Source organism: Pelmatolapia mariae, linkage group LG2 (assembly GCF_036321145.2).
Source record: "Pelmatolapia mariae isolate MD_Pm_ZW linkage group LG2, Pm_UMD_F_2, whole genome shotgun sequence".
NCBI lineage: Eukaryota > Metazoa > Chordata > Actinopteri > Cichliformes > Cichlidae > Pelmatolapia > Pelmatolapia mariae.
In genome coordinates, this window is record NC_086228.1 from 7,593,082 (window position 1) to 7,620,147 (window position 27,066).

Here is a 27,066-nt window from a genome sequence, read left to right on the forward strand (position 1 = left end):
AAGCAAAAGAAAACAATCATTATTAAAAGTTATGATATATTATTTGTTTTTGCTGCATTAGTGCTCTTTAAATAATCGAAATGCTCAACCCTATAAGTAAGGAAGGGTTTTTTTTGGAGGAAGGGGGGCGGGACGGGGGGGGGAAGGGTCTATGTTCTGCCATGAAATCACATTAGAAATTGGAATTCTGTGAAACAGAACAGAAAGATGACATATTTTATATTAAGATGAAATTAAAAAAAAAACAAAAAAACAAAGTTATGGGTTACTGGCCCACCAGGCACAGTGATTTTATGACTTTTCACGATATTGCAGCCTAGAGGTATGCAGCCCCCATTGGACATAAGAAACTCATAAAATAGAAATTCTGAATCAATCACCTCATGATTGTGTACATTCATAATGCACATTTGGTCCCCGTATTGCACAACTGTAAACACTTCAGTATACCATTTCAATGCTAAACTTCTTACACGGTTTTGGCTCATCTCGTGATTAGAAAAAGGCACAGCAGCTGTGTGAATGTCGTTTTCATAGATTGTTCTGCAAGGCCTCATCAAGTGATACCAAGGCCATTCTTCAGCAGTGTATTGGTCTGATTTCACATTTGGCTTTTTTTTTTCTTTTACAAGTTCATTGTACAATAGACAATAGCCCTCTCTCCTCCCCCCACTTCATTACACACACACACACACACACACACACACACACACACACACACACACACACACACACACACACACACACACACACACACACACACACACACACACACACACTTAATGTTTGATTGCACTATTGCACTGTTAATCTCCTAAAGAGCTGTCTCTCCTCTCCAGGGCTTTGTGAACTGTAATTATTCCACTGTCACAGACTTGGCCAGGTTTCTGGGAAAGTCAACCTTTAAAAAAAACAAAACAAAACAAAAGAAAGTTTGTTATAAAGAATTACACATGATCAATGAATTTAGCAGCACTGTATAACTTTTTTTTAATAACACACTTCCCAACTCATTATATTAGTGTACATGGTAAAACAATTGCATCCTGGTAAAGATGTGCCATAATAACGATTTGGCTATAAATGTTATACATGTTGTGATCATGCACTGTAAATAAAGAGTTCACAATTCTGACAGATAAAGTCTGTTTGCACTGTGGTGAGTAGGGAACATGAGCTGCCTTCTTAGTAAAGTAAAACATTCACAAGGAAAGAAAAGATAAATAGACACAAACAGAACCAGAGACATGGACAAAGCATTGGTATTAATGGGCACCACTATCCCTAAAGCGTATATACAAGCTTAGAAGAACACATGCTGGCTGCCATTACTGTCTTTTTCAAGGAATACCTTCTCCATTAAAGCCAGACAAGGCCAAATTCTGCACATGTTCGAGTGCCATGACTGTAGCATTAGATTTAAGTTTTGTAATCATTTTAAATCAGTTTTAAATCAGACAAGCAAATGAAGTATCTTAGTGTGTTAGTGTGGAATTGAGATGAATGTGTGAAAACATCAAATCCACATGCAAATAGATTCCACTGCAAGCATTTGAAAACCAAACAACAGAAGCACACATTACATTCATAATTAGCTGCTCTTAGCATTGGGTGAATTTGAACAAAATCAATATTGCTATAAATCTCATATTAACATCAATATGTGATTACTGAGGTATTACAGACATCGCAGTGACTGTGCACGTGCTTGTGTTTTGCTAAAACAATGTCCATTATTAGTCTTTATGGATATCTATTATATATCTAAATATGAGGATTTGGTCATGATGATTTCTTTATTCCTAGGACTCTTGTCAATAATCAAACCAACGGCTGCATTGAATACTTACATCATATCCTCGGAGGACAGCCAAGTGAAATGACATAAGCTGCAAAGGGATGACGCTGAGGATACCCTGCAGGCAGTCCACAGTTTGCGGCAGTTCGATGGTCTGGTAGGCATTCTTAGTCAACTCAGTGTCATCCTGGCAACAGATGATGATGGGCCGACCCTGATGAAGACAGACATCGAGAGGGCAAGAATATTAACATCAGTCTGTCTGTCCACTCATTTCTGTTGTACTTGGGACTTTCAAAATTTAGTATTTGTGTCTGTTTGTCCTACTTTGAGTGTGTGCTTTGGGTGGATGTGTAAGATGTGTTTTGTCAAAGACCTACCGATCTGGCGGTGACTTGCTGCAGAGCATTCTGGCATTTTGTGTAGCAGGCGTCCCTCATGATGATCATGATGACTGGCATGTGTTTGTCAACGAGTGCAAGAGGACCGTGCTTCAGCTCCCCAGCTAGGATGCCCTCCGAGTGCATGTAAGTGATCTCCTTAATTTTCTGCATCAGAATAAGAATAGTAAAACTTGTTTAGTATGAAGATTAATAGTAAGAATGAAGACAAACTACAGCACAGCCTACATTCCTTGCATGGTATGAAAGCTGTGTGAGCAGCTTTTTCTCATGCGGTTTCAACTTAATTATATTCTTTCCTTAAACTTGTTTGGATTATATGATAGTTAGACATCTTCTGTTCTGCGTATGTGCTCTTTTCAAGGACAATACTGTTGCCCATCAGCTACATGCTTGCACTCTTTGTATCGGGGACCAACTGATGATACTGAAGCAAGCCCACACAGCTATCAGCTCAACAACAAATATCCTAGAAATCAGAAGAACATGCAGATGCAACATCGCCTCGGCAATGAAAGAAATCTGAGAGTGGCAAATAAGATGTTAGGGTGTTCATGTCAGGTGACAGAAAGGAGATTAAAAACATCTAAAAACATTCAGTGAATCATAGACAAGGAAACACGGCAGACGATGGCACAGAAACTGCAGAGCCAGAAAGGCATGTGGACTATCCATGGCTACAAGGCCGGAAGCCGAAATGTAGATGGGGACATTAACAGAGCCAGTGCTGAATGATTTCTTCAACAGATCCTGGACGCAGTCACCTACTGACTACTTTTATAAGCAGTCGCTCGGCAATGACACCTTCACTACCACTGACCATCTCACTGAACAAATGAGGAGGGTACATGCAAGTAAAGGATGCACAGTGACATCACCCTAATGGCATAATGCAGAGCTCCAGTCGCCCCAATCCTGTGGACGACATCCTGCCTGGTTTCTGAGTCAAAGAGGGCTTTTATTAGGGACCTGAGCAATTACAGTACTGGTGGGTTACTTGGACAAGAACACTAGACTGGCTCTCTACAGGAAGTGCCAGAATGGGCTCTTTTTCATGCAGAGGCTCTATTCCTTCATCGTAAATGTCACAGTGTTGATGACGTTTCCTGAGCCTTTGATGATCAGACGTTTTTTCTGTGTTGTGATAAATTAGAGCAAAAGGCTTGACGGTGCATGATACGAAAAACCTCAGTAAACTTGTTCAAACTCGGCTGAGTCTTGTGGGTGGAATTGGACCGTCTACATGTAGTAGCAGAGAGGAAGCTGTTGTCAAAACTCCTCTGCATCATAGACAATGTTCCCTTCCCTCTACACAGCGTTGTGGTTAGCCAGAGGTGCACATTCAGCCAGAGACTAATAATGACTAAATGCTCCACTGAACATCACTCCTATGGCCATCTAGTTACATAACTTCTTTTAGTGTTGCCATTTGATTGTTTATAATTTTGTTAATCATTATTTAGTATAGCTTTTATTTCAGGATCTGTTACAAAACAATTTCCCTGTAAGGATTATATAACATGTCCTGATTCCTAATTCCACTGTACTCATTTTACGACTAATATTATGGCTTTTTTTGTAACTCACCAGTGCCCCCTCCAGGCAGGTGGCATAGTTGAAACCTCGGCCCATAACCAAAAGAGACCTTTGCTGATACAGTTCATTGGCAATGGCCTTGATCTTCTCGTCCAGGGACAACACCTTCTTTATCAGTTCTAAGAGAGTAAAAGAATGATGAGTGAACGATGCATTAATGTTGTTTAGCTTGTATCTCCACATCTAAATACTTATTTTGAATCGACAGAGGCCTTTTTGTAAGATTTGTTGTTACTGACCAGGTAGCATCTTGAGACTGTTGATGATCTCCTCTCTTCTCTTCTGTAGGGACAGTCTGTCCTCACTCATCATCAAGCCAAACATAATGAGTGAGACAAACTGACTGGTGTAAGCCTGGATAAGACACACACACACAGAAACACTTTATAAGCCCCCGTGTGCTGAACAATGAGGAAGAACCCACCAATTTAGAATCGGACTCAGGGAGGAGCAGCCATCTGCCGCAACCGGTTGGGGGTAAAACCAGTCGAGACAAGTATAGACCATAAACCAGCCATACCTTTGTGCTAGCCACTCCTATCTCAGGCCCAGCATTTATGTGGACTCCACAGTCGGTTTCTCTGCAGATAGAGCTGCCAACAGTGTTCGTTACACCAACTGTCAGAGCTCCCCGGTCTTTGCAGTAGCGCAGTGCCATCAAAGTGTCTGCTGTCTCTCCTAAGGAGCACAGAGAATGAAAACATATGTTCATAATGTGCAATTAAACCACAACAATGTTTCTATTTCAGGAAAAAATGAAAAAGGCATTGAACGTGGATAGGTGTCACACAGGAAATTACAGTGTAAATAAAGCTTTCTAAAGCCACTTTCAGGAAAGTGAAGATAAAAAAGTGCTATTGTGCAACATTATCACCTGACTGGCTGATAAAGAAGCAAACATCATCTCTGAAAACAGGTGTGATACGGTCCAGGAAGTCGCTGGCCAGCTCCACCATGACAGGCAATTCCGTCAGCTCCTCGAGGATCTGTCTGGTCTGTAGAGCAAGTGAGTAAAAACAGAAGATTAATTAACACTGCTACACTCTATCCATACAATAATTTCATTCTTTGAACTCATCTGTCACTAGTGATTGCCTTCTTTGGTGCAAAATGCCATCATCAAGCATATTCAAGCTAAAATAGTGATGCAACTGCTGTACTCACAGCCACCGCAGCGTGGAAACTCGTGCCACAGCCGATCATGATTAGCCGTCTGCAACGCTTTATTTCTTTCAGGTGGTCCTTCAGCCCTCCGAGAACAACTGAGAGAACAGAAGGTGAAACAGTTAGACCTACTGATCACTCACTGCATCACAACTAATGTCTGTCATACACTTTAGTGCCCAGTCATCATGCGTTTACCGCCTGCAGTTATTAAATAGTGCATTTTAGGAGGTAAATAAAGCTCATAAAAACAAGTTTTTTGCTGTAGCGATCATAACATACATGTTTTTATATCTGAGAGTCATTTTCTTTAAAATTCCCAGTTATATTAGAGAGTGGTGGGACATGCTAGATAGGACTGGCTATCAGTTCACTTATCACCTTTTTTGGTGTCAAAACAAATGCGGCCCCTCATCGTGTTGACTACAGACTCCGGCTGCTCAAAGATCTCCTTCTGCATGAAGGCATCAAAGTTTCCTGCAAAGGACAACAGGAGCATACATTACCATCACATTCTCTGACACACCGTGACATGCTGAATGCTTTCCTAATAAGAAGTGAGACAGGAAATAAGGATGCATGGAGTTTGTCTTGTGGCTTTGTTTGCACTCATTCAGCCAGCAGAGGGCGTATATGTGTAACGGTTGACTTAAATCTGCTGCACTGCATGCACAGTATTTGCAATTTGAACTTAGCTACCTAAGAGCCACAAAGTAATTTCAAATAGTTTCTGACCTTTCATGATCTGCTGCAGCTCCATCTGTAGGGTCATGATAGCTCTGACTGGGTCTTCACCGGCCTGCCGGTTCATTCTGTGGATGGAGAGTTTGCCTCCGGTCACTACTGCTATGTCATCATCCTCCATGTACAACACCTTGTTGGTGTGCTCAATGATGGCACTGTGGGTAGACAGAAAAGGTCATTTGGGGAAAAGAAATGAATGAGTAATATAAATGAGTAATATTATGCTTTTGCGTTTTGAGTTACATAGAAGAGGCCTCACCTAGCGTCAGAAGCAAAATAGAACTCCACAGCCCTGCCATCCCCCACAGAGTTGATGGCACTAGAGCTGTCAGCTCGGTTGCGACTGTTCTTCTCATGGACTTCCTCCTTGTGTTGAGCTGCAGGTCAGAAGTCAAAAATCAAGGTTCAGTGACATGCTGCTGTTTTTGCCATTTAGTCTTTTTACTAATTGTAGTCAACATACCCAGCCATTTATCCTTGTTGTTATTACTTATTAAGTTTCAAGCAAGTTCCTCTTACGACTAGACCTATCTTGGATTTTGTTTGCTTCTGTGCAAAGAATGGCTTACTTAATAATATCTTGGATTTCATTCCTGTATCCTTTGATTTTAATTTTCTGAACTCTTGCACGTAGTTCCCACCCAGTCTGTTTCACTGTATTTCACTTTGTTTATTCATTTGTGGTTTGCACGTTTGCCTAATACACAAAAGTTGTCCTGTTTGATTACAGGGAGGAGACACAAATCCCTCTGGGGCTGTGTCAGGAAGGGCATCTGGTGTTAAAAAAAAAAAAATCTGCCAAAGCAAACATGTGGAGCTACCTGCTGTGACGACCCCCTTGTGAAAAAGGGAGCAGCTGAAAGTCGCTTTTATTCAGCAAACATTACATTCTCAGCATTAGAAACCTGCACATTGCAAAGTCAAGAAGTAGAGTGGCTTTGCAGCTTGAAAAGATACTGTTATTTTTTTTTTATCGCAAATCAAAAGATTCAAAAGTATGCAGAGAAACAAAAAAAACAAACAAAACCCCCATAAATTTGCTGAGGGTTGCTGAAGCCCCACACAAAGTGTTTATGCAGGGTGAAAGAGTGGTTTCCATCTGTGAAGTCTTATTGTGTACCTAAGACTGGGTTATTTGCAGAGGCAAACCATCCTCCTCCTCACATTATACACATACTCTGAATCTACTCAGAGTATGCATTCATGCCTCTACACACAAATCAGCCTATAATTTGTTAATTTCCAAGTATACCTGACTTTTTTACCCATATCTGTCTGTTACTTTTCTAAGATGAAGAGGGGCTTGCTAAGGCTGGGACGTTTTTCTAATCCTGACAAGGCTTGAAACTAAAAAAGAGAAACTTTATACATTCAATGTGAACGACAGACAAAGTGAAACGCAGATTTTTGTACTTAATATGTCTGGTTAATAAATTAATCTTTGCCTTTTAGCTAATCTGGGGATTTAAATTTGAGTCACTAAATCTTATATATAATGGTATATTTAAATAAATGACCCAAAAAAGGACTTATCATGCCATTTTTGAGGTCATTTAAAACACCACACTAAGCTTTTCAGTGCCTGCCCTGGAAGTACCTCTGCCTTGAACTTTGGACACCTTCATTAACAACCATAGATAGATAAGATATTGCGGACACAGTCTACAGAAAGAAAGAAAGAACACCAGCAGGGCGGTGTGATCGTAGCAGCTGAGGATTTCTTTGTAACATTTAATATCTGGACATTTAAAAAAGATACTTCAAGTTTTAGATTTAGACATTCAAACTGTAATCAGTTTGTAACACCTCCCTACATTTTCCTTTTCGTTTCCTCCACTATCTGCAGGTTCTGTGGGTGAAAGGCTGTGTGAATTTGTGCCAAGCAATCACTATAAACCAATGTAGCCACCTGAATCATCATGCCAATTTAAATTCAAATTCATGCCTGGCTACACCAAAATGCAGTTTGCTATAGCCAGGCAAGTAATACCAGTTCAGCACACTTCTCCATCTCTCATTCAGCAGCAATGACTGGGAGTGTCAAAATGAGATCAGCAGTGGTTTTTAACAAATCCCTGTTGTGGTTTGACAACGCCTGACAAAAGCTCTATCACAATCACTTTATTCAAAATGGTATTATTATTCAAACTACAGTCATTTATATTTAGCTCTGTATCCAGGATCTCCCTGCTCTTCCGTGTGCTGCAGTCGAAAGCACATGGTGGGGAGAGCAGGAACAGCAGCAGCAGCAGCAGCGGGACCCCCTCACAGAACAGAGGCATCAGTCACATTAATGAAGCCAGAAATAGTGAGAATACCATGAAACTGAGGAGTTGGGGTGGAGGTGCGTCTGCAAAGCAGCTTGTAGAGGCTGCAACTGTATATAGCCCCAAACTATATTAAATAGCACAGCACATATTAGAACTGCAAATGGGAAAAATCCACATCAGCTGATCTGATGTGGATTAGCTGACCTGATATGGCCGGCTGAGCTTCACTCCACAGCCTGGCAGAACTCACGCTCAGTTTAAACATCGGTGTTATTCTTACTCATGGAGCATAGGGACTAGCGGTCAGCCTTCCCGCTGCTCTCACTGGACTGGGGTTTTTTAACAGTGGACACTCTATCATGTGAATACGCCACTTGAATCAGTGAATGCACCAGGGTGGGTGGTTTCAAAAAGTTTGGACCCAAACTGGGGAAGTCTCGAATTTTGTTAAACTAAATGTTTCTCAGGATGTCATTCAATTTCCAAAACACCACTGCCTTTAAAACTTGACACAAAGTTCCCCTATTACACTTTTATTTTATTATTATTTTACAGTAAAAAGTGGAAAGCTGGTATTACTTTGACAGTAGCTGTGAAAATTATTTTGAGAGTGTGGGGTTGTTTCTGTAGGCTATACATGAACCAATCTCTATACCTTCTTTAAACATAAACATAGGCGTTGTACCTTAATTTGACTCTGTCCCAAATACGCCATCCTGCTGCTATAAATACTAACTAGTGCATCTTATTAGTGGCTAAGAGCAAGGCCTAACAAATATTTGCTCCAGTATGAGTTTGCTCAGAATGACAGTGCCAAGCAATAAAAACGTATGATCTCAGAATATTTATCCAGGTTTAGCAAAATTAAACTGGACTGACTAACCTTGGGACTGAGAAACACACATAAGTAAGAAAATGCTGCTAATGGTTTGGGTTTTCACTTCATCCTTAAATGAGCGTTTAAACTTGGTACTAGAAACATGAAGAAAAAACATTTTCAATCTTTAAATTGGTTAGAATTTTACCACACAGTTCTTAAGATGCTTCTTAAGCAGTGATGAAATAGCGTTGCTTAAAAAAAAAGGGGGGGGGGGGGGGATATTTATATTTTAAACTTCTCAGCTCTGTTATAAAAAAGCAAATTGCTTCAAGGGGACTGTCCCATTCAGTTGAAACTTCCTTGAACAATAAAACTATAACTGCTTCCTTATAGGGGTCAGATATCCATATGATAACCAGCAGGAGTGATATCATGTTGGATAATTTAACAGAGCGTTTATCTTGACATTCCAAATATTTTATCGTGTCCCACTTTTCTATCGTGCAGTAAATCTTCATATCTACAGTTAGACTCTAGACGGGCAGGTTTAGGGTGCAGTGTAAGTGAATATGTCACTGAAAGAGGAATAGAGCTCACCACTGTTGTACTGCACGGGGATGTGCTCAGTCAGCAGCTCATGCTCACTTCGCACACCGATGACCATAGGACTTCCTCTCCTGCCAAGATAAGAATAAAGCAGGTGAAGGAGAAGAGACAGAGTGGGGGGGGGGGGGGGGGTTAGGGTGAGATGGGAGAAGGATTAGGTTTCACATGCATTGTCAGATCCAATCTCGTGATGCTTTGTAGGAGATGGCCTGACATTCTTTACTATAATACTTCTAAACAAAGCAAAACATTAAAGAAATCTATTAGTTTGTTCTTGCTTATACTACTGCAAATTCAGTATGTTCAACATTAGTCCTCCATAATTTGCATATATATTCCAAGACTGCTTGACAGTTCCTGGAACAAGTCACTGGATCCGTATTGGCCGTTGATGCCATGTGGAGGTCTCTTATTGGCTCAGGAGGCAGAGAAAGTGTAAACATGTATCACAGGTGGGGGAGGAAGGTGTGAGGACACCAATCTTAAAACAGGAGACACCTTTACACGCACTTTAGTGATCGCAGTGCAAACAGTGTGTCAAAACAAAACCACTTCATTGTGAGTTAAGAAGGTGTATTCTAAAGGCCTCTCCTTACTTCTCCTCCTTCTCTTGTCTGCATCTTTTCTCTCTGCTTCGCATGTCTCTGGGGCTGTGTTGACGTAAGCCCGATGGTTGTTTTAAGAGGCGTGGGGCTTGAAAATGGAGGATTGCAAACAGAAACATGTGGTGGCCATCCAGTACAATATTGTAGTTTCGCCAAAGGAGGGAGAGATGGGAAGAAGTGAAGTCAACGGAGAGCCTTATCACGATAACGATGTTTAAAGGACCACTCTTTGTGACACTTTGGCTTGTTTACACTAAACCACACCAAGCACACTCTAGTGTGTATGGCATGCAAGCATAGCAGAATCAGGGGTGTGATGTCTAACACAACAGCATCTGCATGGAATGGTGCTGGATCTACTTTCGGATTTGGTTAGATTCAGTTGTGTTACAACTTCCTCTCCAGGCTGAAAGGCACAACAATAAAGTGCCTGTTACAGAGACCGGTGAGGCAGAAAAATGGCGCAATGCTACACCTTCAACAGGGTATGACAGGGACTTGTATTAAATAAAAGACATGAGTGGAAATGGCAGAACAAAGTCCCAGAAAGCAAAGCCGAGGTGGTGAGAGTAAAAGTTTCGCTGTGAAGGTCATCCATGATGGCAAAGGGTGGGTGGTGTCTAGCATCACTAGATAATTGAAAACATTCCCCTTTTCCCTCTGTCTTGGCAGACAATGCTGATTGTTAAACATGTAAACCACAAAAATACATCAAGTACAGCCAATGACATGGGTTATACTGATATCGGCTTTCAGAACGCAGACGACAGCTGAGACAGCAGAGATTCGCGAGCGCCAAGAATTCATCTTAAAAACACGGTGAGATTTTACGCCCACTTCTCATTTTGCCGCCCTCCTCATTTCTCTCTTCCTTCTTAACTTACTCCAGTGCGCTGCCTTTTCCCTGATCTCTGGCAGGGTCACTGAACCAGGAAAGGTATGAATAAACTGATGAGAAGCAATTAACCTGGAGTTTCATGCGACCCAGCCAAATTTCCTGGAGCTGAAACGCGAACCCCTCATTGTTAATAAGTTACAGAGAAGGTGGCCTAGGGCCAGGGGCCCAGAAGGGAGGGGAGGCTCTCAATTCAGTCTCTGGTCCTAAGATGCAGATTGTACTGACACATATAGCCGAACAGGAATTTCCTCAGCGCATATATCCACTATTATAAACAAAGGAAGTTCCAGAGTCCTGTCATAGTAAATGTAAGCTCAGATAAGCCACAACACATAAATCTAAGGAGCCTCCTAAAATCATATTGTATTGCTTTATTGTGGTAACAACAGGAATGAGTCACTCCCAGTTGAGTCTGGTTCATTTATATATTCCTGGGCGGTATGTGTGAAAGACAGTGTGTGACTGAGTGTGCGTCAGAGCGTGCATACTAACCTGGTTGCCACGGCCTCTCCGGGGAAATGACGGCTTTTAAACACGAGGGCAAAGGCCCCCTCCTATAACACAGAAAAAAAGCAGAGGGAAAAGAGAATTCAGTTAAGCTTGATGAAAGAATTCAGTCCAATAAATGATGAAGAAACGAAGGGTGAGGAAGAAGGATAATAATAACTATATCAAAATAAAATTGAAATAAAACATCTCGAAAAGTTAACGTAAAGGCAATTAACCATTCCAGGAAAGTGTGGGACCTTTGAGAGACACTGAGCACAAACAAATGTTTCTCCTGGCCCTGTGGGGTTTTAAACATGTGTGTGCACATGTGTGTTTGTTTGTGTGTTGGAGGGGGGATGTTAAGGTGCAAGGTGGTGGGTGTGCGTGTGTGTGTGGAAACTGGGGGGGGGTTAAAAGAAATAAGACCCCTATTGTACAAGATCAGCTGTGTTTCGAAAGGACTGACTTCAAGGCTGCCTGTGGTGGTTATTGAAGCCAAACTGCCTGAGTGTGTGGCTGTGGTGGTGAAATACGGGGTGGGGGTTGAAGGATGGGTGGGTGGATAGTGGGTAAGCAAGCATTCAGTAGAGGGCGAAGGGATGGTGTCATGATCCGGGATTTTTTTAGTGGGTATCTCAACTGTCTGGTTCCCATTACTCAGAATGGCCGCCTAAACTTCCTCTGTTCTTCTACTCTGAGATTGTGACATTATTAAAGCGTTACTCACATGATTAAAAACTGACGCTTTTTTTCATCTAAACCATTTTCTTTTTTCCCTTTTTTCTGTGACTAATGATGTCACTGATGATGCTGTTCAGGCGGTTGCCATAGCATGTGTGTTTGTAATGGAGCGTGTTTTTTAATGGACAGGAAATTTAAGCAGTTTCACACCAAGTAAAATAAGTAAATGAGTGTATGACTGTCACGGATACACTTTATGACATTCAGTGACAGTCTTTTAGCCTTCATGGTTACCAGCAAACTGGCTGTAAAACTTTTCCACTGCTTAAACTGAAGCAAAAACTGGAGAAGAAAGCAAAAGAGTGCATCTGTGAAGCCATGAAGTAGGTCATTGTGCATTGCTGCTATGAGAGCAACTCACCAACTGTTTAATCACCCTCTCTACTAGCTTGGAGAAAGTGATGCTGTCATTCTCTCTGTTGTCATAAACATATTTGAGCAGCTTCGGGATCACCTCTGTGTCTGTCTCTGACTCAAACTCGTAACCTTTGTTGATCTGAGGAAGGCAAAAAAAGGAGAAGATAATATTAATATAATAATTTAATCCACACTGTTGATCTCTCATCCTGACTTGCTTTTCATCCACTGAACTGTTTCTGTATTAAAAGCATTTAATGAATCTTCCAGCAACACACGCATGCTCAGTAGCTCAGAAACCTCAACAGAATTAATGTGGAACAGATTAAAGTTTTGACTTAAGACTGAAGTCCATATTTTCTTTATGTAGACATAAATTAGAAGAAAAATCCAATCAGATTTGCAACATCTAGTATCTTAATACATACATATATATATATATATATATATATATATATATATATATATATATATATATATATATATATATATATATATATATATATAGATATATATATATATTTTTTTTTTCTTTTATTTGCTTAAGCGATGTGACAAACTGACTACCAAACCCATCTACATCCACAATAACAGTGTCATAATCAATGGAACAAATGGCAATGACAATAAGGCCTTTAGCATAGGAAGTGCGTTTACGTCAAGAGGACTTTTTCTAATGAGATGATGACGTACCAGGTACTTCTTCAGCTCTTTGTAGTTGGTAATGATGCCGTTATGGATGACGACAAACTCTGAGAAAGACAACAAGAGTGAAAAGATTATAGAACCTATGTACCCGCCGCACCTTTAAGGCTTGATGACGACAATGTTAAGTGTGCGCTTAGGCAAGTTTAGCAGGCTCCTGTTATTCAAAGAATGATAATTTACACAAAGCACTGGATTTAACAGCTACTCAACACTACTATCAATACAAGGTAGAGAAAGACAATTTAAAAGAGTACGAACAAGTGCAAAAACATACATTATCATAATGATAACAACATAATAAGACTGCTATATTTTCCAAGCTAATTTTGAGTGAGTTTTGTAATTTTCTGTCGCACTTTAATTCTGATGAGCATGTTCTAAAGCCAAGGTACTTAACTGACACACCTATAAACGTGGCACACTTAGGACAAACGTTTTGGTTTCAGTTCATGAATAGAAGGCGTGTGTGCCTGTGCACTAAAAAGGTAGGCAGCATGCTATTTTAATGCTTTCTTTTTAATGCTTTAGTATTAAGCTTAGAGTGAAATGATTTAAAGCACGAGAACTATGGAGTCAATGTTTTTTTCAGGGAATCAAAATGTAATATGTTTTTCATTTTAAACCATTTATTTAATTTGTTGGGCATGGATGTTAAAGCAGTAGTTGGAAGAATTCTGAGGGAATTTGAAAACAGATAGCCCTCAACTCATTGTTCTAAGCAACTCTGACAAAATAAGCAAAGGGGGTATTTGCATGTGCTTCACATGGAAAGGAGAAAAAAGTGAGCCAGCGCAGAGTTCTGACGTCACCCTGGACGTGAACCCAACTTCTTCCATGTGAAAATCTCTCGTTAACCCTCTACAACAGAGATGCCAAACTCATTTTACATATGTACAGCCCACTTTGCTTTAGAGCAGGCCGACCGAGTCAAAGATATTTAACCTCCTAAGATCCGAACTCTTTCATGGCATGCATTTTTAATTTTTCTTTGCTATTTGGGTTGATTGGGACCTGATGAATGTAAAAACAAAGAATTACCTTTTTTTTTTTTTTTTTTTTTTTACCTAATTTTGGTTTCTGAGAAAAATGAGATCAACATATGAGGACATTCGTTTTAAATTGTGATAGAACAGTGGCAGTATACTGTCCTCGTAAGTGGATATCAAGCCCTTGTAGAGAAAAATTTGTTTTTTTGGTCTAGACATCCCAAAATGTGATGTTTAAACATCACATGTTGAAACATTTAATCCCCGACATACTTTAACATAAAAAAGACAGTAATCTCATTTTTTTTAATTATAGAGATGTAAAATTAGAGAAAAAGTTGATCATTGCCCAGACTGGCCTGTATTTGTAAAACACACAGTTTTAGTTAAATCACCGGATTATTTTCTCCATAGTAGGTAGTGAAAAACAGGAACTTAATTATTTTGTGTTGTGTGAATGGCATTAGGGAGCTCTTTATTGGTAGGAAAAGATGCAAAAGTTATGAAAATACAGTTAAAAGTTTACTCCTTCACATTTTCCAAAGCCTTCCAGCAGTCCAGATTGGAGTCTATATCTTCCTTATGTCTGATATCCTTGCTCTGCAACATTATTTTATTCATGCATCTGTGTAGACCTTCTTGCTCTTTATTCTATTTAGCTAATTTGGTCTGAAAAGATCATGTAAAAGTAAAAACCAGCCCCAAAGAGGAGCATGATGCTAATTATTAACATGCAGTTATTATGGATTTGTTTTTCACTCTATGAGGATCCCATAAATGTATACTTTGTGAGTATATCTTACCATTATCCTTATCAGAGCGCTGAGGATGGCTGTTGAGAGCGCTCGGCTCTCCGTGGGTGGCCCATCGGGTGTGAGCGATGCCAAAGTGTGTGCATAGTTCTTCATCAAGGTTCAGCGAGTCTTTCTCTGGACAAGCAAAAACACAAAACCAGCCCTGTTACTGACATGAAAAGAATTCAGATGATTTTTAAGCTTGACAAATGCCAAAGTTTTTTCAGAATTCCTTCAATTGTTTTGTACTTTTAAAGAGGATGGTGAGGAGGTTTTTGAGCTAATCAGAACGAAGTGAACAGACACAGAAAAAAAAAACAACAAGAAACCCACTGTAAAGCTCCTCGTCCAGAGCCTTGACCTTCCCTGTCTTCTTGATTAAACAGATGCTGTTATTGTTTTGGTCACTTGTTGTCTTGCTAGGGCCATCCACAGCAATACCTGGTGACAGGGAGAGAGGGTGGAGGTGAGGTGTTAACTCATTTTTTCAAACAAAAAGGCAGCAAACAGTAAAGTAATGCTGTGTTTAGGTGAGAGGTGCTCACTATAACAATAATGCTCACCACAAAAAGACATGAAAGAGTTTGAACATGAGTTGCAGCAAGATAAGTTAGGACAATCAAAGCGGCTTGAGATACAATACGTTATTATAGGAGGTACTATTTCTGATTTTGTGTGTGTGTGTGTGTTTTACAATGACCTTCTCATTCTGTTGCTTCATCCTGCTCAAACAGGATGAACAAATATGAGCATGTGTTTGTATGGGTGTGTTTTTTGTTTGGGATACTATAGAAAGGCTCTGAGTTAGATGTCACTATCAAAGGATCATATTGTTTTCCAGCCCAACTATCCCAAACATGCCATGTTTCTCTTTAATGAAGGTACTGCGGCTTCTGATCATGCTTACAGACGACAATAAAATTTAATGACGAAATTCCCTGTTGACTTAGTGGTTTGATGTGTAGCAGGAGGTGGAGGAGGAGCTCAATCAAAGTGTAGTAAAGTGTTGGGGCAGAAAGGCAGAAAGAAAAACACACCTTTGGAAACTGGTGGTATTCCTGTGAAGGCTGCTATGATATGCCAGGTGAGGGGGAAATTGTTTTGATGGAAATCACTGAAAAGAGTCTCAGAAAGTTGATTCTGTTCATCTGGATGTAGCATTTTCAGATGAACAGAATCAACTTTCTGGGATTTCTTTATCTGGGTGATTGAGCATGTATCGAGACACCGGAAAGAGTGGATCGTTCCCGATGCCAAACTTGGAAAATCTTTCTTAGGAATTTGGAAGGTTGAAATAAATTTGAACGCTTAAAAGGCAAAAGATTTTATTTAAGCAGTGTCTGAGTAAATGGTGATACTTTCATTTTGGTTTTTAGAAGTTAGGAAAAGTTAATCTTCATCACTGTCACTGCAGGCGCAATACTTTTTGTACTTAAAGGCTTCATGCTTATGTAAATGAAAACATTTCATGATGTTATTAAGTAAAATATAATATGCATCTGTGTGCTTATAGAAGAACATTTGATTGCGATAGGAGAGCTAGTCCACATACTCAGAGCTCGCCCTTCCACAAGCAGCTATAAGTGTTGACTGGGCAATAAGTTGGGGGCGGTGAGCTGTAGTAATAAAGTCTGTAGGAGATTAGTGCAGTAGTAATTTCAGAGTCGAATCAGAAATTATACCAAGACTCCTCATATGCAGGCGAATGTTGTATTCTAGGACCTTACAAAAGTGATTAAACTTGCTGTGTCATTCAAAGAGTCCAAAAAAATCTGCAGTCATATCAATCTTCAAAACAACTAATAGGACCTTCAAGTAAAGCACAAGCAAGTAGGTTGGAAGATGTGGAAGAGGATCTTTCTGCTAAGTATGAGGCTTACTTAGCAGATAAGGGCTGTGTCTCAGAGGCCAGTTTGATCTTGGTAAATGCTAAATGGACTGATTCTTTTATAGTACTTTCTGCTCTCCCAGAGCATTCAAAGTGCTTTAAGACAGTTTAAAAGAATCCAGTGGTAAACTGCACAAATACCACTTTTCCTCATCTTTGTGCAGCCTGTAAGTAGGTGAAGTCGTGTCAGATACTATTATCCTGTGGAACCTGAGGCTTAAGTTGTTATTGTCTAAATAGGTTTCCTCTGGGGCTATAAAGGTAATATCGGAAAGATATTAGTGTTGGAGGGTCCATACTTTGTTTCTATCTTCTAAATTCAGAATGTGGTCCAGTGAGCTTTGTTAATAAAGTATTTTTAACACAGAAGTTGACCCAGAGTGTTCAGAGATGTGTTTCTGTTGTGTTAACTCATTATTGTGGAAAGTTAAAACCACAGTGGTTATTAAAATGTGTTCAGAATTTGCAAATTGATGATGATCTATCTTTAAAACCATGATGCACTGCTCTCTCCTACAGCTGCCTTTAGAGGTTGAGAGGATCGGTACTGGTATCAGCCATACTGGCGCTGTATTTACCTGGTATAGGAATGATAGAAAAATGAATGACACCACTACCAGCTAGAAATATCAAATATGCTTTTAGAAGGAAAGCTGTGCTGACACGTCACCTATCTCACTTTGCTAAGAGTTATAGGTATCGAATGCTACACTGGTTCTTCTATAATTGAGAGTATTTCATTTCTAAGTTAGCCTACATGTGCTGGAAGCAGTTCAGTGGATAAGACTGTGCCTTTATAGAGATCACAGTATTCACTGCGTGCCTGCAAATATTACAAACAAAGGTTCAAGAGCAAATCATGATATATTTATTTAGTGTTTATGTATTGAATTCTGTGAAACGTTTCCTTGATTTCATTTGCAGGAGCATGACATACAGGTGCGGCCAGGGAGAACTAAAAGCATCTGTGGTGCGTGTGTATACGTGTGTGGGTGCGGGAGTGTGTGGTAACTGTGAAGTTGAGTGTCTTACCTGCTGAATCGTACCCTCTGTACTCCAGTCTCTGCAGTCCCTTCACCAGCGTCTCAAATATCTCCTTTCTGGTGCGAGGCACTCGGTAATTCAGGTAGGCAAAGATCCCTTTTAGAGAAACAGAAACAGAACCTGAATCCTCTGAGAGGCTCAATGCTGCAGTCAGAGTTGAAACTGCTGTCAAAGTTCATTTAGTTTAGACAGTTTATTAGGAATACTTCTTGCAAACAGCATCAAGAAACACATGGTGGATAGAAAACATTACTTGGTGTGTTTCATTAATAGGTCATTAATAAAGAAGATAAAGCTGCAATAAAGATTCACTATGACCTTCACCAAACTTATGCTCCTCTACTTGGTATGAGCAAGTGCAGGAAGAATAATCATCCGAGGATTATTATTTTTGCGACAACGAGTCTGTAAGTAAAATGTAGTATAAGGACTTGTTGTAAGGTAAGGTTTAGAGCATATGTCCTCTGAAGTGGTGGAAACACGACGGCGTGTGTGTGTTTGCAGGAATGTTCCGGGCAGCTCTGCTCCCGCAGGCACACAGCTGGCCATTGACGGACAAACATTGCACGCAGTGTTATAGCAGCCAGGTAGAGAGGGTAAAGTAAAACTCCTGCAATATCGGCCTCTTCCTTGCAGGCTCGGGGTGAGGCCGGAGAACTGTTAAACATTTACTTCAGACTGTAAACGCTCTTCTTTAAGAGTAATAAAAAAAGAAAAAAAGTGAGACGCACTATCACCTCAACCTTCCCGGGACGCAAAGCGGGTCGCTGTGAATGAAACAGACCGATCTTTTGACAGTTGGATGACTGGTCTAACTACTCTGTCCTGTCCCTCACACCCGTGAGTAAAAACACTGACACGTAGCAGAGTCTGAAACTTTTCAGGAATCCACACAGAGTCGAAAACAGAGCTCAAACTACACAAAGTTCAAAGTGACTACATAAAACTTTGACAAAATGACACGTCTGCCAGTATCTTGCTTTGTAACTTGCATTTAAATCATCGGTAGTTTTACTGGCCACTGTTCATCAAAGCAACTCCCGTGCGTAATTGCCGCAACCTTTCCAACATCTTTCTGAAAACGGCAAATTTACGAAGATAAGTCTTACCGCACATGGTTCAAGTTTCGTCCTCGCTCCCGCACACGGCTGCGCTGAAAAATGAAAGAGAACGTTTGTAATTTCCCGATCGAAGTGATGCTTCTACCGCTTCTACATTAAATCCAGACGGACTGCGCTCTCCAGTTCACTCCCCCTCTGTATTTAACTACTGAATACTGGAGAGGCGGCTGCCGCACCTCCTCTAACACCTCCCCCGTTGCCTGCTCTGTTAACCCCGTCCTGGTGTGGGACGCAGGTGTTCACTACTTCATCACTGAGAAAGATGGATGAACTTGGTCTGATCCCAACCCACCTGCCAGCGTCAGCCGGACTCAAGAGTTTGTAGACTTTGACCACAGTGTGAATAATAATAATGGCTTTTCTCTTTAGTTATGCATTTGGGTAAGGTGGGGCCGTGCCTTCTCTAATTCAGCTTCAACAGTTTTCACGGCACTTCTGGTTCTGAATGAAGAATCAGGCCTTCACCGATCACTGAAGCATGCAGGCTTTAAAAAAATCAATTTGTTAATCTATATATATGGAAAAACGAACTCATTTAAATCCAGACTAAACTTTTTTAAACAGGGATCCGTTTATAACCACGCATTACTCTAAAATGACGTCTAGTTTTCTGTACTTATCCCCGAATTAGCAGAAACTCAGGAATCAATCGGCACAGTTCGTGATAACGAGGTGTTTGAAAAACTTGCATTAAGGACCATTGTGTAAGGATGTCTACTTAAAAGAAGCAAAAATAGAACATTATCAGGAATGGTGATTCATTCATTCGTTCATTAATATGGCATGTCAGGAATGTATTGTCTACATGCTTCAGAGATCACTGTTTTTTTCCTTACCTGTGATGAGTGTGTTAGCGTCCATTGCTTCTTTGTAAAACAACTTTTACTTCTTCAAGCGCTAAAGCTGCAGGTTTCCTTACATTTCTTCCCTTGTAGGTGTAAACCTTACTTTCTTGGATTCCTTAGAGACCTTGTGGTCATTCGGACTGGACTTGCAGTCCTAATCCTGCTGATTGCATATCCTACAGTTTGAATAGTGTATTAGCGCTAAACAGTAACACTCCAGTATTTCTAGTTCTGTCATAGCTAATCATCTATTCAGTGACTCAAGCTACCTTAATCTGTTTTCCTGATGAACCTGCATTTGTAGTGAAAGGTGACAAGTTGAGTTCTTCAGAAATGTCCAGGAGTGGCTGTCTTTTGAAATGTCAATAAAGCTTTACATCTTTCTGCACTTAATGTTACAAATAATGTATGGAATAATCAAGATTAACAAAACAAAACAAAACAAAACAAAACAAAACAAAACAAAACAAAACAAAACAAAACAAAACCAGTTGCTATCCCAGGGCATATTTACATCAGTTATCCATAATTATGTAATTTCTTGCAGAAACTGAGATTTTAGCACATAGCCAGGCTGAGATGATGTCGTGTAGAAGTATCAGCATCTTGCCCAAAGATACTTCAGCATGCAGACTGGAGCAGCCAGGAGAAACCACCAACCTTTCAATTAGTAGATGACCTGCTCTACCTCCTGAGTCACAGGCGCCCCAGCAGCTCAGCTTGTTAATAAAGTTAGCATTTTTAAAAATTGTTGATAAAACTCTTTTTAGATTAAAGGTTGCATTGGTAACAAGAAGCATTCAGTTTTCAACCAATAAATCATCAAGTTAAGCCAGAAGACCTTGGTGGATGAATGACAACGCTATCAAAAACATAGCCTCCATGGTGTGGGCTGTTAAATTGTATTCATATGGAAAAAAAATGACTGTTTATTTGGTGGAAAAATAGTTCTTTGTGCATAGATCCCCACTTCCATGAGTATGTGAATAGTTCCTGTTGTGTTATGTGGCCAGAAAAGCAATTTTGCTAGTCCCTGTCATAAAAACATACTTTGATGAGTTCTTGCAACTGTGTAGTGACCATCTGGTGAAATGGTAAACGCTCTGATTTCTAAACTCTTAAAAAAAAAAATAAAGAAAAAAATAAAGTCATTTCACAACTGCCCAATAATTCAGTTTTATTTATTATCCATCCAAACCATCTAAATACTCACATGGCTGTTTCAGTGCTTAGGTTATGTTACCATGGTAATAAGGACAAAGTTACACCGAAACACCCTTCATGAACAGAAGTCATGCATTTACTGTAACTTTTAAACCCCTATCAGTTTTATTGTTCCTACTGCTTCTAGTTTTCTGTGGTGCAAAGGTCCTCCAATGCTCTGAACTGATTCCAAGGCAACATTAATTGTTAATGAAGACAATAAATGAAACGACTGACAGGTTTATGTCGATTTATGTACAATGTTATTTAGACAGAGAGGCAGATATGAACGCTGCTTATCTGTGCCCCGGCATGTTACTCGGTTGCATATGTATCAAAAGACATGGAGTAGGTAGTGTGCATGTGTCCACCCAGTTAAATTAAAATCCCAGACTCAGAGAAGTATGAAAATGGGTGTTCCTGTGTTCCTTCTGACCACATCATATCCACAGTCCATGGCTACTTTTAAGGAATGTGTGACGGTCTGGCCAAGTCACACGCCTCACCTCGCTTTTTCCAAACCCCATCAGCCCACACTGAGAGAGAACTATTTTGAAAATAGTGTTTAATTGAAGCCTATTGCGTACAATCCTCTTCCCTTTTTTTGTACTGTCTGCCAACTCATGTCAAGGTGTGCTGCTGTAGAAGTTTGTGAGTGAGAATCAGTGACAAGAGCCAAAGAACCACATTCCTCCCCTGGCTTAAGGGATTAATAAGTATAATTATCTGTGCGATTTGACATGGTTATCCAATGAGATTCACCCCAAAGATCAAAGGTTCTTTAATGACTACAACGATGTAAAATGATGGGCACAAGGAGAGATTTGGCCCCAGCTTCAGTCAAGCTTTAATTCATTTTCACATTAAGGGTTTGAACCAATAACCCTTTAACTTATATTTGTCTTGTTAATCAGTCTTTGATTTATTGATATTTCACTGGTGATTAATACCATCTAACTGTCTAAGTGTCAGAAATATTCATTAGGCCACACCCACATAAACCTAATAGCCATAAAAAAATACCATAACCTTATAACCATATAAAAACAATAATAAAACAACAATCATAAATTATTAACTAAATCTGTCTGGTAGAAAATGCATGATATGCAATGTTGGCAACAGTACTTGTAATTTATAGTGTAATATTAATAAAGTTAGTGTAAACATTAGTAAAGATAATACCTATATCAAGATGATGATAACACCTGGTCAGTAGCCAACTCGCATAGATAAACGAAAACGAAGACACATCAAGCTTTGGAGTAGATTACATAAGGAAACACTGCAGCATGGGTGGCGTGATTGAGATTATAAAATATGATGTACTTTGGTCAATTGCACAATACGTGTCTTGGGTATTAAATTCTTCATTTATATCAGTAGATCCAATAAATGATTCATCTCTACTCTTATATGTTTTGCTTTGACACGCGAACACACACAGCCAGGGCTTCGTGGAAATGCTTAAAGTGTGCCAGACATCGACACACTCTCTGGGCACGTACAGGCTCTGAATGAATGTTCGAGGTCTGAGTACATCAACCGGATGTGGTTCTTGTGTATTGACCAGCTAAGTCTGACTGTTTCAGACACAGTTTGTAGGGGATTCTCCCCTCACATCTGTTTCGAGTTAGATCCCGGAGGCCAGTACAGGAGGGCCTAACAATCTTTGTGGGGGATGGCAGGAAAATGACTATTGAACTGCACAGAAGAGACCAACAGCATGAGGGCCTGAGGCTGGAAGCTGGTTTATAGGAAACAGGTAGCAACTTTAGATCCCTCTTTCTTTGATTTGTTTTCCCTGAGAGCACAAAGAACACAAAGAAAAAAAACATATAAATAAATAAATATATATATATCTGTATATAAAACCCAGAAGAACTGCATGTCTTAAATTTGTGTCCTGTGTTTTACACTGTGTACAAACAGCAACACCATTATCTTTTATACTACCTTAGAAAAGGAGTGTAGTGCAGTAAACGGAGAGCCTTTTGGCAATACAGAGGTAATTCAGCTCTCTGCTGGAACCAATATTTGATCTTGATAGTTTAGCAGGGAAGTGATCCAAGATCAAAGGCTATCAAGAAGAGGCAGAGCTACTAAAATCAGATACAATACTTTATTCCTAACAACAAATTTTGCACATTTAGCTTTGAATACATTTTAAAAAAAATCACAGCTGTAAAGCATTTCTTACTCAGACACTTGCGTTCCGTCTTTTGTGGGGGGCTCTTTGGGAACACAGAGACGCAGCAAGGGGTCATGTCTTCACGATTTCTGAGGAATAGAAAACTGTTATTGCATAACACAAGCACAGTGATCTGATTTGTACGCAACCCACGTCTATGGTAATAGCTATACAAGTTTAACCCTATCCAAGAGTTGTGGACATGATTGATATTTATTTTCACAGGATACCTGAGGACAACCATGAGGGTCTGATCAAGTCCCGGTGGTCAACACCCAACCTCACCAGCCCCTATCTCTATCTCTCACTCACTCAGCTTGGTGGGTTCACCTCTGGGCCAGCTCACTGTAAATCAGTCCCAGATGTGACTCTGGAGGCAGATGGCGTAGCGTACGACGCAGACAACACCCAACAAACGTCAAACAGACCCCCCACCCCCCACCCCACCCGCTTTGTCTCAAAAATCCCTCCTTACATTTCGTCACCAGCTCTGTGAACAGCTACATTAGCCCTGCAAAATGACACATTACTTATCACCATTATTGATAGTTAGACAGATAAGTGGCACTATATATACAGTGGAAGCTATAAATGAAATGTAACACCAGTAATAAAAACTTCTATGAATTGGTATTATCTTATCACTTTTAGTAATGCACCATAAGATTTTTTTTCTCAAAAACTTCAGTGAAGAACATTTTAAGTACAGCTGAAATAGAAAACACATGCTTTATGCCTTAAGTCCTCTGTCTAGGTCACGTATCAACAGCCCAACAGTGTTTCATTACAAAATCCTTCCATTTGAGAGCATGTGCTTAAAAGGATTTCCCAGAATCTCACCGGAGTCAACCTGACATAAATTGCATCTACCACTCCTACACGTATTAGATAAAAGTTCACCTAATCTTTCTCCAGGCTGACCTTTATGCACATTTAAACGTTAACAATGTTGTCTGGGTATACATAAACTTGGATTACTGGAGCTAGGCGATCTTCCAAAAAGGAAACAAAAAAACCTGACGTGGTTTCTTGTAAACTGGTGCTGGTGTCCCAATTATCTCTCCATGTCGAGATAGTATAGAGGCGGGGGTGGTGAATCTTAAGTTGCGGAGTGTGTGGAAGCAGTTTTGCCAGACTAATTTTTCAAAAATAGATGAGTAAGCGAGGAAGTCATGTCGTGATTGTTTTTGTTTTGCTATGTGGTTACTTTGCCAGGGTGGTGCTCACCATTGCACATCTCTGAGTAAATTAAATGATTTTCGCGTGATCAGGGCAGAAGTCGAGCAGCAGCGTCAGGGTGAGGGGGCTGCTCGACTGACTAACGTCATGTCGGACCCAGTGAGAAAGCCATCTGTGTTATGTCATGACTGCTGAGGCACTCCACCCTCTTCTCTGTTTCCCCATTTCCCCGTGTCTTTCTTTTTCCCTTCCAGACTCCCCCCACCCACGGCTTGTCTTGCCTTTGCTGTATTGCTGTGTGTTTTTGGTTTAGTGTTACAGACACGGTTATTGTGTCAGCTGTTTATGTATTGCATTGCACATCTCTAAACAAATGTGGCTTAAGACTGAAAAGGCTGACTAGCTCCACCTCGGTTTGTAGTTTTTCCAAATTCTTGCACCTAACCCTGTGTTCTTGTGTCCCCTCTGCCACCACCCCCACATTTTGTTTTGCTTTTAGTGGTTGACCACCTTTAGGTTTTTGACTATCAGCTTTCTGTCCTCACTTGTCTTTCTTATTCGATTTACAAGCCTGCTCTTGAGCACCACCTGGAAACCACATGTGAATGGTTTACAGCCTTTCATTAAGCTGAGGAGTGCTCCAGTTAAAAGCTCCGGCTAAAGTGTGAATTACCTCAAACAGAGCATTGTTAATACCTAAATTACAGCACTAAAGCCAAAGTAAGACACTGTATTTCTGTTGGTAGGCAAAAAAAATAATTGAAATGCTGTAAATTTCAATCCTGCATACTATTCTTATTAAAAATAGAAGGTCCGTCCTATAATAAATCTTCAACATGAACATACAGGACATTTTTCTGTTGTTTCACTCTCTCTCTCTTACACACACACAACATACAAGACATTAACCACCAACTACTGAGAACTTTAACAAGGCAAAGTCTTCCATAACACGGTTGAGCTTTCAGGGGAAAAACTCTGTTTGCTCTGATTGCTTGCTGTAATATGACATGTTTGCTTTAATGTGGTAATAATAGCTTTGGAAATTGAAATTTGACAATTGTATGGAACTGTCAACAGTAGCATTAGTGCAATAAAACCAGGCTCTGTGACTACGGGACAAGACTAAATCAGTGTGTGCACAGTAGATGACCGGAGACAATAACCTCCCTCTGGCTCCTCACAGGCTTTTATGCTTGTGTGGTCAAATTCATTATCTCATTACATCCCACGCTCTTTCTTTTATGGATTATGCTAATAGAACTGATTACTACTACAGTGTAACTGCAGAATTTGTGCATCTCTTCTTAACTTTTAATGCAAAGTAGTCTGAGTAACATCACAGTGAAATTTGAGAGTCAAACTGAGGAGGAAACTTACAGCGATCCTGTGAGCTCATGTTGAAGTTGTTGCTCCATCTTGTGGTGAAAAATTGTAGGTAAAACATTTGTGCCAAGTTGTTGCACCACAGTTTATATCTTTATATCACTACAGTAATGACTGTAAATGGTGCAATAGCAAAGGAAATGATGAACAGGTTATAGTGCGTTTATGCATTTCACAATGGATAAATGGGTCATTCCAGAACTGGAGGACAATTTATACTTTACAAATGCTAAAAAACATGAAGTTTTTTCAATGTAAATTTCAGTTTTATTTAAATGAACCACCAACAATGAGATGCTTGGCACAACCGTATCACCAGCACTTGAAGAAGTAACTATAAAAAAAGGGAATATATTAAACCTTTGTAAGCTAAAAAAAAACAAAACAAAAAAAACATTTAAACTATTTCATAATTTTTATATTCTTACATTTTTTAATTTAAATGTCTTCTGTTCTTATGTATCAGGGTTGACTGGATGCATTATTTTTTTGTAGACAGACAAAAATACTTTTAATATATATTTGTAATGTTTGTTTAATAGGGTAACATTAGCATTTTTGTAGAAAAATGAATGCATTTCACAGTAATGGACTGTGAAAGTCAAGGATGAATGCAGTTATATAGTACAACTAAATGTAGGAAACTTTAAATGCATCTTCTTTTAGTAGCATAGTAAGAGGGTTGCACTGGTTAGATATACTCTGTCTGAAAAAATTATAGAAAATATAAAGATAAGGACTCATCTTTGGTCCATCCATGAATTAGGACAACGTTTAACAATTATAAGAAACTTGTAGCAACAAAACCAAAAAGAAAACATATAAGTGTTATATTTGAATTGGTTATTAAGAAACTGGGACAAAAGAAAACTGCCACTTTAGTAGATGCTCAAGAGCAGTTTCATATTTTAATCAATATTTTGCATTTTTAGTATAATGCAAAGTACTACTCTAACTCTGGGAAATTGGTGAGACAAGCATACATAGATTAGTGCCTGTATTATTTTCAAATTCATGATTGGAATTCTGGCACCGAATGAGATGCATCTGGCTCGGAGCCTCTGAATCACTTCCTGTTTGAACAGAGCAGAGCACTGAATATGAAATACCGGGAATAGCCCCCCCCCCCCTTTTTTTTTTAAAGAAACAACCAAAAAGGAAATTTAGTTTCATAATGAGATTTATTTACAGATGAAAGTGGGAGAGCTCCCTTGTGCATTTTATTAGCAGAA

At 39.7% G+C, this 27,066-nt stretch overlaps 1 protein-coding gene across 1 annotated transcript; it reads right to left on the reverse strand.

Annotated features, from left to right (window-relative positions):
* Window positions 1-721: 721 nt before the first annotated feature.
* gfpt2 (glutamine-fructose-6-phosphate transaminase 2) lies at window positions 722-19,130 on the reverse strand. The gene is made up of 19 exons (XM_063484681.1): window positions 19,019-19,130; window positions 17,898-18,005; window positions 15,311-15,418; window positions 14,987-15,112; window positions 13,183-13,241; window positions 12,494-12,628; window positions 11,395-11,456; window positions 9,391-9,470; window positions 5,963-6,080; window positions 5,695-5,858; window positions 5,341-5,436; window positions 4,960-5,057; window positions 4,670-4,790; window positions 4,316-4,473; window positions 4,035-4,149; window positions 3,787-3,914; window positions 2,179-2,346; window positions 1,851-2,012; window positions 722-901 (listed from the first exon to the last, which is right to left on the reverse strand). Exons 1-19 carry the CDS (start codon window positions 19,023-19,025, stop codon window positions 857-859), a joined length of 2,058 nt encoding a protein of 685 aa, XP_063340751.1. The 5' UTR covers window positions 19,026-19,130; the 3' UTR covers window positions 722-856.
* Between the last annotated feature and the right edge of the window lie 7,936 nt (window positions 19,131-27,066).

Coding starts and splice junctions, on each gene's coding strand:
- gfpt2 (XM_063484681.1), bottom strand. Junction 15,113..15,310: donor TCTGGACGAGGAGCTTTACA/GTGGGTTTCTTG, acceptor TTGCTTGTCCAG/AGAAAGACTCGCTGAACCTT. Junction 11,457..12,493: donor AGAGGGTGATTAAACAGTTG/GTGAGTTGCTCT, acceptor TCTGTGTTATAG/GAGGGGGCCTTTGCCCTCGT.